This window comes from Gobius niger (genome assembly GCF_951799975.1).
Source record: "Gobius niger genome assembly, chromosome: 1".
Lineage (NCBI taxonomy): Eukaryota > Metazoa > Chordata > Actinopteri > Gobiiformes > Gobiidae > Gobius > Gobius niger.
The window spans coordinates 58,282,420-58,296,942 of NC_136852.1; the positions used below are offsets into that span (position 1 = coordinate 58,282,420).

Here is a 14,523-nt window from a genome sequence, read left to right on the forward strand (position 1 = left end):
GCATCAGCGCACACCATCACCTTAAGACGGGCCGCAACCCAAAGAAATTCAATTTGTTATACATCATGGAAAGTGGTATGGTATTTTCCAACAGATTGATTAACCAACGCTGACATTGATATCGGAAAAACTCAGCACCAGTCTCTTAAACAGACTTTGATTCTGCTTTTTGTGTATAGAAATATATTGGAGTAAAATTGTTACAGGACATTTAGTGGTGATAGCGATTTGCAAACCAAAAGCTGCGATTTCGATTAGAATGCAATGTGTGCAGCCCGAGGAAGGGCATTTAGCTTTAAATTGATGCGGAAGGAGAAATAGCAGTCAAGCTCAATGACAGAATCAAAGCATCACCAAAAGTACAGTTTTTAACTTTCAGAAGAGACCAAGGAAAGTGGTATTGAACCAGTTACATCACTAAAGCAGTTAAATACTAGTCTTGGTAGCTCAGCATGTATGTGGTCATAATGTTATGCCTAATCAGTGTATATTCAGTTTTACATTCTTCAATAGAACAGACATTGGACTGGACAGATTGGAAACACTGAAGGACAGGACACGGGAGCATTTCTCATAGTATCGAAGTCTAGTCAAACACTTACACTTGGCACCATTTAAGTCTGACTATGACAAATCAACAATCTGCCATAAAACAGAAATGTAGAAATCAAAGATCTAAGGTTAAAAGCAACTTCAGGGACAAAAGGGGAAAAGGCATTAGCTTAACGACATACAGTGACCTCTCCTCAGATGAACAATGCCACAGTCACTGCTATGGCTGTTCAATCCAGAGCTTAATATCCTACACTCTGAAATAAGTTCCAAATGGCTCAAGCGAATCTGCACGTCACAACTGCAGAACCTATTATTACTAATAGTTTATTTTCAATGGCAATTATAAAACCTTCCACTTTACTGGAGGCACGGTTTACTGTAGGGCAGGGGCCCAAACATTTAGGCCACAATCCCAAAAACAACCATGCGAACAACTGGGGCCACTGTAAAAGGTGGTCAGTCAGCTGAATCAAATCTAGTTCATAAATGTGTATATAGTTTTTTTTTAATTGGCCCAATTCAACTAAACATTATATTCACACGACCAACCCCCACATTGGAGTGCTGTCTGCTGATGGTGAAAATCTTTTACTCAACAATAGGCTAGGACCACTTGGGCACTTCTAGACCCATAGAAATGTTCTTGTACTAATTAAGACTTGAGGTTTGGACAAGGTCGTTGAACACAGATATGAGAAAAATATGTAGAGAAAATATATGGTCCCTTAATGCGCATAAATGAGCAACACAAATGATCACTGAACTACTGTTATGAAGCACCGTTATTAACACACAAAAAAATTTCAATAGTTGGCATCTCCGCCATTTGATCAAAGAACACACAACATTTGACACCAAGTGATACATTTCATTCAGCATTTAAGATGTCAATTATAAACTTGACTGGTTCTTTCAGTATTGTGCCAAGGACACTGGCACAGCGAAGAGATTACAGTTCACTCTGCTTTGTAAATGTATAAATCTTCAAATTGCCCTCCAAAATGATGTCACAGCAGTAAAAACAAGTCTCTGAAGGAAGCACTACAAGTTGAACCGAGGGGTCCAGCGATATGGTCAGTCTTGAGTGTAGGAGCAGTTGTGGGGCAACAATTTGCCTCCACTACCCCAATACAAGCCTCGTGTCCAGAACTGTCCTCAGGCTGCCGATGCTATGCTGCCATTAGGTACTGATGGTAAAAAAGCCCAAATAGAGACGTGGAAAACAGACAGGCAGCGATCCACCACGTGAAGAAAGAGAAAAGGCCCCGGAAAAGCAATGGGCTGAAGACAGTCCTCAAGCCTCCCAAGGCGACTGACAGCTGGGCAACAGAGGCCCGCGCTCCTGTCTCTAACACAGAGTCCGCTATTGGCCTCATGGCGTCTGCGGCTGCCGAAACAACAGCACCAGAGTCCGAGTCCTGGGTGCAAGGCAGGTCTTCTTCAGCGTACACCCACCACGAGTGTCCGCCTGCAATAAGGAAAGAGATTACAAGCTGCAACTTGCTTTAAAATGGTAATTAAAAGATGCAGAATCATCTACCTACCTAAGGTTTTTAGCAGCAAAGTTGTATGTAGCAACATTATAAGTGGTGCAACATATTGTAGTGCGATTACACACAAGTAGTAAAAAACACGGGCAACCTGAAGGAATATAAAAAAAGAAATCTGAATGCAACACAGTATAAAATTGTATATAAATATCTAGAAAGCACGATCTGTGTTTGCTCATTTACCATCTTCTGTAGATCCACAGAGCTGATGCGGCCCGCCTCCTTCTTCATCTGGTCCACTCCTTTCTGGGCCAGGTTGAGGTAGGCCTGCAGATGGTGGCGCATCATAGCCAGTCGCAGTGCACAAAGCACAATGATGGTCCACAGCCTCAGAGTATCAAATGTCTGCTCAGTCATTCTAGAAACAGACAAACTTAATTCTCATCTGAAGACAAAACACTGCAATTCAGAATGCTTTCACAAACACTTACAAAGGCACACTCTCCTTCCCAAAAGTGGGGTTCATAATGTAGTCCTTGGTTATGGGTTTCACCCACAGTAAGACCATGATGAGTGGTGATAAGAAGTTGATATGCAGCAGGGTCCTAAAGAGTCAAGGTTAATGTCAGTTTGTGTGCCTTGAACAAGGGCACCCCGAGTTAAAATAACCTGTGACAGCAATAATACAATTACCGTAGAACTTACTGTGTCAATTTATTATGAGTCAAAGTGAGTGCATCCAGGTGCATCTGAGCCAACCGTAACCCAGGGAAAGTTAGAAAGGCTCCAATTAAAGAACAGAGCAGAGCCAAGATGAGTTTGAAGGTGAGTTTAGATATCGGACCCCTGTGAAGAAACAGCGAGCTGATTTACAGGAAATAGAATATGAAGAGATGATCCACTGCAAAGATCAGAAGTGTACTTACTGTGACTCCAAGCCCTGATGCTCCAGAAACTGGAGGGCACTGTCAGAGAAATTTTCAAAACCTGTAGATCGAGTAACGATTAGTGTTCAAATAATAATGGTAAGTAAACGGTCGATGAGTGTTCTTACCGGTCTCCAGGCCAAACTCCAGGTAGCTTTCAGTGACGATGAGGATGGCCATGGCTTTGACAAAAAAGAAGAAACCAAACGTAATACAAAGTGAGCGCTCGCCTCCTTCTTCCAACTTGAAGTAGTGAGCCGTGATTGAAAAAAGTGTTTTACTGTGAGGAGGTCAAGGACAAATCTGTAGCTTAATACAAGTAACCACATATAATGAACCACAAGATCAAGATAAATACAGATCCTCTTTTTTTTTTTTTTTTTAATCAAGCCATCATACTGTACAACTTGTCATCTGCTGCCCAGTGTGTCCTTTCCCTAAGTGTCTCTGCACGCTTGGCTCTGGAAAGTGTGCCTCCAATCTCCAGTGTGGATGGGAAATAACATGCCACGTGAACGCATGGAGCGCTGGCTCGAGCAGAAGCGGTGCAAAGATTGATCCCAAGGGTTGGTGGCGAGCATAATGCATATTATTTAACCATCATTCAGCAAAGCAAATAGCAGGTAGCCTTGGACCATAAAAGCGCACACTGCTAGTATGGGTCATTTTCTAGCCTCTAACAGTTACTGCAGCATTTGGAAAATCAACCTGGAATGACTTGCAGAGTCTCTTATGGATAAAAAGATGTTAATAGACAACATCCAGTGAAGGGAACGAGTGCATGAAAATCGAAAAGTGAATGAAGAGGCAGCAATCTTTACTTTTCTTGTCCATTGCAATAAAAAAAAAGCACATATGATTTGAAACAATAAACACCATCATATTATAAAGTAATCCCAGATGGGATGCCAGGTAGAGCCTCAGAACCAATTTTTAGACGCCGTTCACTACAATCATATAAAATGGTTTGCGATGGACGAGGCTAACGTGAGCAATGACAAAAGGATACATGACAAAGGCGAGTACAAGGAGGCACCACACCACGCTGATGTTCATCTCCGCAGACGGCTGGGCCACACTGTAGTACACTTCTGTTATCAGATAGACAAGAGTCGCTGCCACTGTGAAATCCACCAACCACTGGAACTCCGGGAAGTAGTGCAACGCTACAAGTGCAAAGAGATTGGTTTTACTGAAGTATAGAATGGACAAAAAAGAAATGTGTATTCATACCCAGATTCTCACCTAATGTGTCCACTTCTGTTATACATTTGGTCTCCAGCTGCAAGTCTATGTCCTTGGGGACTGTTAGAGGTTTATTGTCAATGTGACCATTGTATTTCCTGAGGACAGAGGACAAACAAAAAAGGTGAGCGGACTGTCCGTGTCCCATTGTTTGGACATGCACAGGAGGGATACAGTGAGGGAGTAAAAAGCTAAATGTTTGCAGCTTGTGCTCTACAACTATTACAACTGCAAAGAATTTCTACCATTTCTCATTTGAAAGCTTAGACTCTCCAGAGTTCAGGCACTGAGCTTTAACTAGTGAAGTAATTCATGTTCATTCCCAAGCTGGTTTTACCCATAGGATGTCGCAACCACAGGTGTGGGGCTCATTCTGGTTGGATAACTTGAGAACCGATTAAAAACCAACAGAAACAAGCTTTACATCATGTCAAATTGTGAAAAACTCAATTAGAAAACACAATGTTTGACTTGAACATGTTTATCTGAGAAAACAAATAGGCCTTGTTGACAAAATATGCACAAAACAAAAAATACAAATTTTTATTCTATCAATAACGTAGCATTGGTCGAATAGAACCATTTGCTTCATCACTGCTGTATTTTGTAGATAGTGGTCCTAATACTAAGGACAAGGCACAATGGGTAATACTCATGCGGTGCTGGCCCACTGGCAGCATGCTAACACTGAGCTGTTCTTTTGGCTGGAGGAACAGTCTGGTGGTGGGCCTCCTTGGTTTTGGTTCTTTGTTTGCTCAGTCCTGTGCGTTGGCTGGATCCTCGGCACAATACCAAACGGTAAGACTCTCCGGCCAAACATGCCCAGGACAGATTTCATCTTTGAGGCTCCTGACAGCCAGAGCAGGGGCTCAGCTTCACCCCTGACCGCGGGAGTCAGGCGGCTAACAATGGGAAACGAGCCGCATGGCATGAGCAGGCAAAAGGGACACTGGTCCATCTCTCTCTAGGAGGGATTACTGAACATGTGGCGCTAGAGAAACCTGACCTGCCTCATACCGGGTCAGTATAAAGACTTTGAGAGCATGGGACAGAAAAGGGATTATTTCAGTTTCCCCTATTCATTTTTCATAAAGGACAAAGGGAAGAAAAAAAACCACTCAATTCATGTGAACAACATATGGTTCAAACGTCCACCTGCAGCCACCCTGAAAATTGGATACTTTTTTTTTTTGAATAGCAAAATAACTCTAGCAGAGGAGAGAAAAAAAAAATCATCCTTCGGAATCAAAGCTTGACACCTGACCACTTTGAAGATATAATGCCGTTTGGGATACTTTGATTCCCAAGTGGAGGAAAGCCTTTTAAACTGTCAGCCCCTAAAATAGCCTAAATAGCATTGACTCCATACAGGGGGGGAGGAAAAATGGACAAACTTCTGTTGAATTTCTAAGCTGAAGTTTCAGTGAAGCGCCGTTAAGGAGACAAACAACAGCAGCCAACCCGTGTCTTCTGACTTCAAACAGGCCTTAAATGAGCCACATGAACACATCAGCTTCATCTCCACACTGACATATCTGTGGTCTCCATCCATCGCCGGAGCCCGCTTCTCATCTTTTTCTCTCCTCTCTGATGAAAGCCCGCACCTCCTCTGTGCCACAGCATTTTCCCAACCCCCCCCCACCCCCCCAAACAATAGTCCTTCTTCTTTGCAGCCCCCCCCCCTCCCTTTACCTACCTGTCTTTCCTCTTCTGTCCTTTTTGTTTCCCTGCTAAGCTCCTCAACTCATCTTCCGTAGGGTGCTGATACCACCGCAGACTGGAGACAAAGGAAAGAGACATATGTGGGGTTACGGACATTGAAAGAAGAATAGCATTAACCCACAATGATGTTTTTGGACTATCATAAAATGGGCTTGGGGGTGACAGTGTAACTCTGCAGGATAACAATAAACTTATTAGGTTAAAAGGGGCAGATGAAGAAACAAGTACTTTTTATCAGCTGTATTTATTTTATACCAGTAAGGTTATCTGTCTCGGAGTGGTAAAAAGATGACTGGAGGTATAGATATTACTCTGGGTCTTTTGAAGATTACTTGGAAAGAGTAGAGTTTGTAAAAGGAAATGCATTTAGTAAACATTCTTTTAACCTGAAACCCAGAAAGATTTTTTTATTTCTCCATTATTAATAAGCTGTTTACTTAAAGCATGGTGTGGCACTAATTAGAGGAAAGTGGGTGATGCTGTTTATTTTATGTGCCATCCCAGTGGGCAGACCCAGTTTCTGATACCCCTTTGGTCTTTGAAGGGGAACTTAACCATTCTTTTTCATCTTCTCCCCAACCCAGTTTAACATTCTGCCATCAAAACAAACACCACTATTGTCCGGGACCATTTCATGTAAACAGCCTCATCAGAACAAACTAGGAAAGAAGGCGCGGCAAAGCAGAGGCAGGACGGAGGGCTGTACATTACCTGCCACTGCAAAGTAGCCATCTTGCGAAGGAATAATGAGGTATGATTTTTTGAATTACGCTGGCCATTACCATGGTAACCACCAGCTGCACACCAATCACACCCTGTGGAAAGAAAAGTGCAGTTCAGAATGACATTTAAAATATAATTAGGCAAAGCACAAAGTAGGCATTGTACATATTATACAGCACCTGTTTTAAAAGAAAGAGCATACAGCCATTTTTGAGAATTGGAATTAAACACGTAACTAAAAAGAAATTTAAAAAAAAAACCCAATGACAAAGGAAGATGCAAAAACAAATCCTCTGTCAGCGTTACCCAAAACAATATAAAAAATAAGCGAGGGCAACGGTTCCCAAAGTTCCAAAGCTGTCAACACAAAGAATGATTTTGAAACAAACTTTATTTGTATTTGCCCAAAGTTGACAATTTTTAGCCCTCATTTCTTTGTCTTTGTTACAGCTAAATGAAAATTGGGGGTCTATACTGTGTGATTGTACTTGTATAGCACAAACAATATATCACAAAATTAGAATTTTTACAAACTCAAGGCATAGAACTTTAAAGGAAAGTTAAAGGAATAGGCCACTGTTTTTACATACTGAGATATGTTCTTACATTAGCTTAGACGAGTTGATACATACCTGTCTGGTCTTTGTGCGTGCACTCAGTCATGCAAAAAGACCAAAGATGTTGTTAGCATAGCCTCTCCGAGCATATCCCTATAGCTCCAAACTGGGGTGACGTTAGAAGCTGTTCAACGTTTTCCCTATTTAAATTCAGTTACGTAAAAAGTTACACAATCCAAATAACGGGATTTAAATAGGGAAACCGTGGAAAAGCTTGGTCGCTTCTAACGTCACCCCAGTTTGGAGCTCTAGGAATATGCTGGGAGAGGCTAAATGCTTGCAACATCTTTGGTCATTGTGGGTGACTGAGCGCCCGCAAATCCACACAGGGAATTACTGTAAGATATTTATCCATCACTGCCTTAAAATAAGAATTTAGACTAAAAATTGTATGGATTCATTTCAAAAAAACAAATAAGACTATATATAATGTGCACGATTTAGTCTTAACATGCTCTCTTTTTAAGCAATTATTGAAAATGTTATTAACCACTAATCTTTCTAAACTGAAATCCGGTCTAAATCTATTGCTAAATGACCACCTCTTGCCGTGACCTCGATGATTACACTAACTGAACAGCCGGCACTCCTGGGGTAGTTACAGCAGCAGCTCAAGGAGTTCAATATCAGGCGAGCTGGCTTAGATCAATATTCACTCAAGCTTAAGGGGCCAGAATCATTCCCATCATGCCGTGCTTTTATCCACTCAGGTTGGCAGGAGGTAGTGGTTGGCCTATCCTTTTAACTAGCTGTAGGAACAGTTGATATCTGTCCCTGCAGACACTCAAGCCTAAAGAAGCTATTACCTCAATGACTCCCCAATACAGTTTTCAAATACTAACCGGGGCTGACACAACTAATATGTTAAGCTGAAAATTAACTCTGTATACTGGTCATTTTAAACGTTTTTGTTTTCAAGGCGGAACAAACAGCCCCACCAAAACGAATCAGAGCAACAACAGATCTCTGACCATTTTTCTTTCTAAATTCACACAGTACAGTACACGCCTGCTGTTATATTGTTTAGGCTGAGGGGAATGTAGCCAGTGCTGTCACGCCACAGTAAAAGATCATGAGCGAGATTCCCAGCCCAGGATTTACCCGTGTATTAGGACTCATTGGTACTTTTGTGGTAAGATAAAAGGTAAAAAAGTAAGAAGTTATAAAATACACATTAAGACTTGTAAACACTTGATTAGATGTGACCCACAATCCAGATTGTTCAACTTCATTTCCTGTGTTTTTATGTGAAGAAATATACTTCTACAGTATTTGTTTTAAATTTCAGATCATGAATGGATACAAATAAAAGCAATTACACTCAGCATGGGTCAACTCTCAAATCCAAAATGATTTTTTCTTTTGAAGTCACAGATGAAAATTTCTGGCTCAGTAAAAGTTTTAGAAATGGTGCCATCACTTGAACCTTCCAGAGGTCCCCGTAAATAGGTCAAAAGCTACAGTATGTTCCAAGTTTGGTAGACGCTGACCACTCTCTGTGGGAGACTTTCTCCAATCTACTTCCTGGGAGAAATTGAGCCAGCAGGATTCCCTTATCTGTGCCAGTCTGCTTGACCCCCTTCCACAGAACAAGCAAATGAAATCTTGTGGTGGAGAGTTGGAGCTGAAGTGATAACGGGCGACTGACCACTAAGGCACAACAGTTTAACAATGACCTGACTGTGGCTTTACTTTGAAGACAGGTATCAGAGACGAACCTTTCATATTTCACACTCAAATATCTCTAATTAGGCCCGAGCGGCCAGTGCGCGAAGCGCACGTACCGAGGTGCGCGGAGGGTACGAAAACAGCGTTTTATATTGGGGGGGGGGGGGGGAATGGCGCGACAGCACCACCTATAAAACTCAAAATACATTGCACCAATGGGGGAGGGGCCAAAGTCAACTTTGTCATAGAGCGATGGGATTCGGTACAAACATTCTTCATGTGACGACAAACAAAAAATATTATTTTGGCCACGCCTCCTGACAAACCGGAAGTCCGCCATTTTGACAGGAAGTCTGGAGAATGCTGAGGCACGGCCCGCGAGGGCCGTTCGATGCCGCTTGTGGCTTTACTTATCTTTGTACTTGCACAACTCAACAAGTATGCAACTTCAACTGAGGTCCATGGCCTAAAACATTACATAGCTTTATTCATACACCCCACACACTCGGTGAGGTATACTGGTGCCCACACTGGGACTAGGGCTGGGAACCGTTAAACTATACCACTATGGTATTGAAGGAAAGGTTTAGGTACTACTGCCTTTGCTATGCCCGATCCCGTCAGACCTTGGATGCTAAGCAGGCAAGGGCCTGGTCGGGACTTGGATGGGAGACCGTTTGGTAACACCAGGATGCCTGAGGAATATAGTGTGCGAGTGAATGGTTGGTGGTGGTCGGAGCAGCCGATGGCGCAGACTGGTAGCCTCACTTCCGTCAGTCTACCCCAGGGCAGCTGTGTTACAATAATAGCTTACCACCACCAAGTATGGAGTGAATGATTAATGCATTGTAAAGCGTCTTTGAGTTTCCAGAAAAGCGCTGTATAAAACCGGTGCATTATTATTACTACTGGTACACACACACAAAAAAAACTCCGAAGCAGGTACCGGAAGAAATATATACACTGCTCACAAAAACTTAGGGCACACTCAAAAAACACAATGTAACTCCAAGTCAATCAAATTTCTGGGATATCAGACTGTCCAGTTAGGAAGCCACGCTTATTGTGAATCAGTTTCACTTGGTGTTGTGGAAATTAAACAGACAACAGGTGGAAATGAGAGGCAATTAGCAAGATCACTCCAAAAGAGGAATGGTTTTGCAGGTGGTGACCACAGACCATTCCCTGTCTTCATCCTTTGTACCGTATTTTTGGAACACTTTTGCATTTGTCCAGTGTTCTCACCACTAGAGATATCATGAGGAGCATCTACAACCCACAGAAGTTGCTCAGGGAGTGATGCTCATCCAAAATGGCACGTCCATTCGTGCTGTGGCAAGAAGGTTTGCTGTGTCTCCCAGCGCAGTGTCCAGAGCCTGGAGGAGATTCCAGGAGACAGGCTAGTACACCAGGAGACCTGGGGGGGCCGACCGAGGTCAACAACCCAGCAGCAGGACCGCAATCTGCTCATTTTGCACGGAGAAACAGGAGAAGCACTGCCCGAGCCCTACAAAATGACCTCCAGAGGGCCACAAATGTACATGTTGGTCCTCAAACGGTCAGAAACCGACTCCATGAGGGTGGTATGAGGGCCCGACGTCCACAAGTTGGGCCGGTGCTTACTGCCCAACACCGTGCAGCCCAATTGGCATTTGCCCGAGAACACAGCGATTGGCAGATTGGCCAATGGTGCCCTGAGCTCTTCACAGATGAGAGCAGGTTCACCCTGAGCACATGTGACAGACGTGACAGAGTCTGGAGACGCCCTGGAGAACGTTCTGCTGCTGCAACATCATCCAGCATGACCGGTTTGGTGGTGGGTCAGTGATGGTCTGGGGAGGCATTTCATTGGAGGGCCACACAGCCCTCCATGTGCGAGCCAGAGGTTCCCTGACTGGCACTGGGTACCGGGATGAGATCCTCAGACCTATTGTGAGACCATATGCTGGTGCTGTGGGTCCTGGGTTCCTTCTGATGCATGATAATGCCAGGCCACATGTGGCAAGAGTGTGTCAGCAGGGCCTGCATGATGAAGGTGTTGATGTTATGGACTAGCCTGCCCGTTCCCCAGACTTAAATCCAATAGAGCACATCTGGGACATCATGTCTCGGTCCATCCATCAGCGCCACGTCGCACCACAGACTGTCCAGGAGCTGACTGATGCTCTAATCCAGGTCTGGGAGGAGATCCCTCAGGAGGACATCCGTGGTCTCATCAGGAGCATGCCCAGGCGTTGTAGGTAGTGCATTCAGGCACGTGGAGGCCACACACACTACTGAGGATGATACTGACTAGTTTTGAGGAATTTCTACAGAATTTGGATCAACCAGTGACCTGATTTGTCACTTTGATTTTGACTATAATTTTGGATCCAGACCTCCAGGGGCTGAGAATTTGACATTTATCATTCTTATGTTATTTTGTTCTCAACACATTGCCCTACACTATGAATAAAGATTTTCATCCGAAAAATCGAATTGATTGACATCTAGGATGTGTTTTTTGAGTGTGCCCTAAGTTTTTGTGAGCAGTGTATTTTTAGGGACCAAGTTTTGATATTTGTTGGTCCAGGGACAACATTAAAGGAATAGGCCACCGTTTTTACATACGGAGATATGTTCTTACCTTACGAGTTCTTTTGTACCCTTCTGGTCTTCACCCGTGCCTTCAATCACGTAAACACAGCACAGACGGCGTTAGCATTTAGCCTGTCCTCCTCTCCACTATAGCTCCAAACGAGGTCAAGATAGAAGCTACCAAGCTCTTCCACGTTTTCCCTATTTAAATATGGTTGTGTGAAGTGTTACACTACAAAAGTATAGTTACAGAAAATTAAGGCGGATAAAAGGGGGAACTATATTGTAAGGCGTAATAATACCAGGAGTAGTTTGAAATTTGTGTAGTAATATCTTCACTTTACTGTGAGGACGCCGAACTACTATTATGCCTTTGATTGAAGGCACAGATGAAGACCAGACAGGTACAAAAGAACTCGTCTAAGCTAAGGTAAGAACATATCTCAGTATGTAAAAACGGTGGCCTATTCCTTTAAAAAGATTACTTTGTTGTTTCAGCTGAATAAATGAAACAATTTTAAAAGACTTTTACGGAATAAATTAACATTATTGTATTGTTCTGCTTTCTGATGAGATAATGTTTCAGTACATTTATCGAAAAAAACAAAAGTATTGTTCAGGTATCGGTATGGTAAACCAAGTGTAGTTGAAGGTGCATTCTGCAACTTTTTATGCTAAAAAAAAAGTTAGATATTTGTGCATATTTCACCTTGTAGTGACCCAGCAGCTGCATGAGTGGTCAGCAAGGTGCCTTTACTTTCGATGACGGTGGCCTCTATGATGCTCCAGGATCAATTGTTTTGTAGGTTTTCTGGTGAGAGGGTCCCTCTGCAGTGAAAACCTTCCAAACAATTGATCCTGGAGCATCCTAAGACCACTGTGATGGACACATAAAAAGTTGTATAATGCAACTTTAAAGTTAAATCAGCACCCTGCCCTCCTGATTCTGACTGACAGAGATGTAGCTACTAACTGTGCCAACGAGCACTGTGACCACCAACGGCAGTTTTTCACTCACACAAATCATGAATACCTTTAAGATGAGTGTCTTGCCCAAAAACACAACAACGGTATTCAGTGGTCTGACATTGGATTGAACCACTACCCTAAGAGATATAAAATTACTCAACCACCTGAGCAGCTGTATACTGCTCAAATAAATGATGGATTTAATTTTGAATTCTGCTCACTTTAAAGCCTTACCACAAGACTTTGAAATACCACCAATCCTTAACTAAAGTGATTCATAATTTCACATCATCTGATGCAACAAGTGAATTTCTCCTTTGTGAGATCAATGAAGTCCCATCTTATCTAAAACCCTGGATTGGAGCTGAATTGTGCACATGGCCTGAGTAAAATACAGTGTGGGGAAACAAAAATGCGAAAAAATATAGCAGGAAGAAGCTGGTAAAATTAGAAGAGCTATTGTGACCTCAGATTATGACCTCTGTGGGCATCTTGGGGTCACACTGAGCAGCAACAAAGGTGAACACACCTTCCCTAAACCTACTTACTATGCAAACTGGCTACCGGTGCTGGCTGACATAGCACGCAACAATGCATTAATTTGAGTGATTCCGAACTTCAGAGTGAGATACTGATTATGCACCTCAATTCTTAAACAACAAACACCATAATATTAGAAGACGTTCATATTAGACTACATCTGTCAACGCAGGTGTAGCATTAAAGCTAGCTCATTCAGCTAGCATGCTACCGTGCAAAGACAGCTAAGCTAACGAGAAACCTGAAGGAAAGGGGTACTTTAAAGAAGCCATTATGGCAGCAAAGGCATCGAATCGTCCTTAAATACATATGTCCAGATACGTGTCAAATCAGAACCAATAGGTTTCCCTGAAAATGTATCCTTGTCCAGTGCTCGCTGCCTCTCTCACTCACCATGTTGATGCAGTGCAGCTGAAAAGTCTTCCCCGGCAACACTGAGCAGCCCTGATCGGGAATCAAGCGGCGAGGAGCACATAAGCCCTTAGTGCGGTGTTTCCAAACCTAATGGGTTTCTCATTCACCTTATAGCTTTAACTTGAAGATGTGTTACATCGCCAAAAATCAATGAACTCAACCTCCGCTCACTAGTGTTTTTAACTGCAGTAGAGGTCACGCTGAAACTCTGGGACAGGAGGCGGCTCAAGATATGCCTGTGTATAAAGCAAGATTATTTTATTTTTATCTTAAATATGTAATTTAGTAATATGCAAACACAACACAGCTGTTGCTTATTATGTGATAATGCATAATATAGACATATATAGAAAATTATAACGATGGTGATATACCTTATTTCTTTACAGGATTTTCTATGAGTGCTATGAACAACTGTAAGGACCCGAGAGGAGAGAGATATAAAATAAACCGCTTGCTTTTACTTCATTCACATGTTTTTGGGCTCTGGCTGGATTGAATCTGTACTCAGGGTGAAAGTTTGTACCTTTGCGAAGAGGCGAAATTGTCACTGCGATTAAGAGAACAAACGAGTACACTACCCATAAACAGGTGCATCATAGTAGGCTACGTCACGTGATTCCTAACCCTTTCTCACTGCAACACTTATTTTACTGATCATGCAATCACCGACGACTCATTTTAAATCTTTACAAACTGTGGAATTATTGGAATAATTATTCACCATTATTGACTAATATTTATAATAATAATCAAGTAGGCCTACAGTTCAGTTAGCTTTATACTCTAAATAAATAAATAAAACTATAATTCATATAGAGAGCAATATCAAACAGATTGTTTAAATGTGTAACTCATGTATACAATACCATAGAAGCTCATGAGGTGAGTTGTAACAAAATCAAGTCTAAGCTGCAAACATCATGCATGTAATAGGAAAAAAGTTAATATTATAGGCCCTACTGTATGTTCCCAATCTTTAGGGTAATATTTTATTCTGACTGTTTAGCCTACTGAAAATCAAACACTAATTAATTCACTTTTACGCTCTAGTGGCATTACTGTTTAGTGTAACGT

General features: G+C 42.3%; 1 protein-coding gene across 1 annotated transcript; it reads right to left on the reverse strand.

The window, feature by feature from the left end:
* Positions 1-271: 271 nt before the first annotated feature.
* tmem161b (transmembrane protein 161B) lies at positions 272-13,655 on the reverse strand. Its single transcript, XM_079554959.1, has 12 exons — positions 13,426-13,655; positions 6,650-6,753; positions 5,913-5,993; positions 4,217-4,314; positions 3,981-4,137; positions 3,100-3,251; positions 2,972-3,032; positions 2,751-2,891; positions 2,537-2,650; positions 2,289-2,463; positions 2,100-2,196; positions 272-2,023 (listed from the first exon to the last, which is right to left on the reverse strand). Exons 1-12 carry the CDS (start codon positions 13,426-13,428, stop codon positions 1,725-1,727), a joined length of 1,482 nt encoding a protein of 493 aa, XP_079411085.1. The 5' UTR covers positions 13,429-13,655; the 3' UTR covers positions 272-1,724.
* Positions 13,656-14,523: the final 868 nt, after the last annotated feature.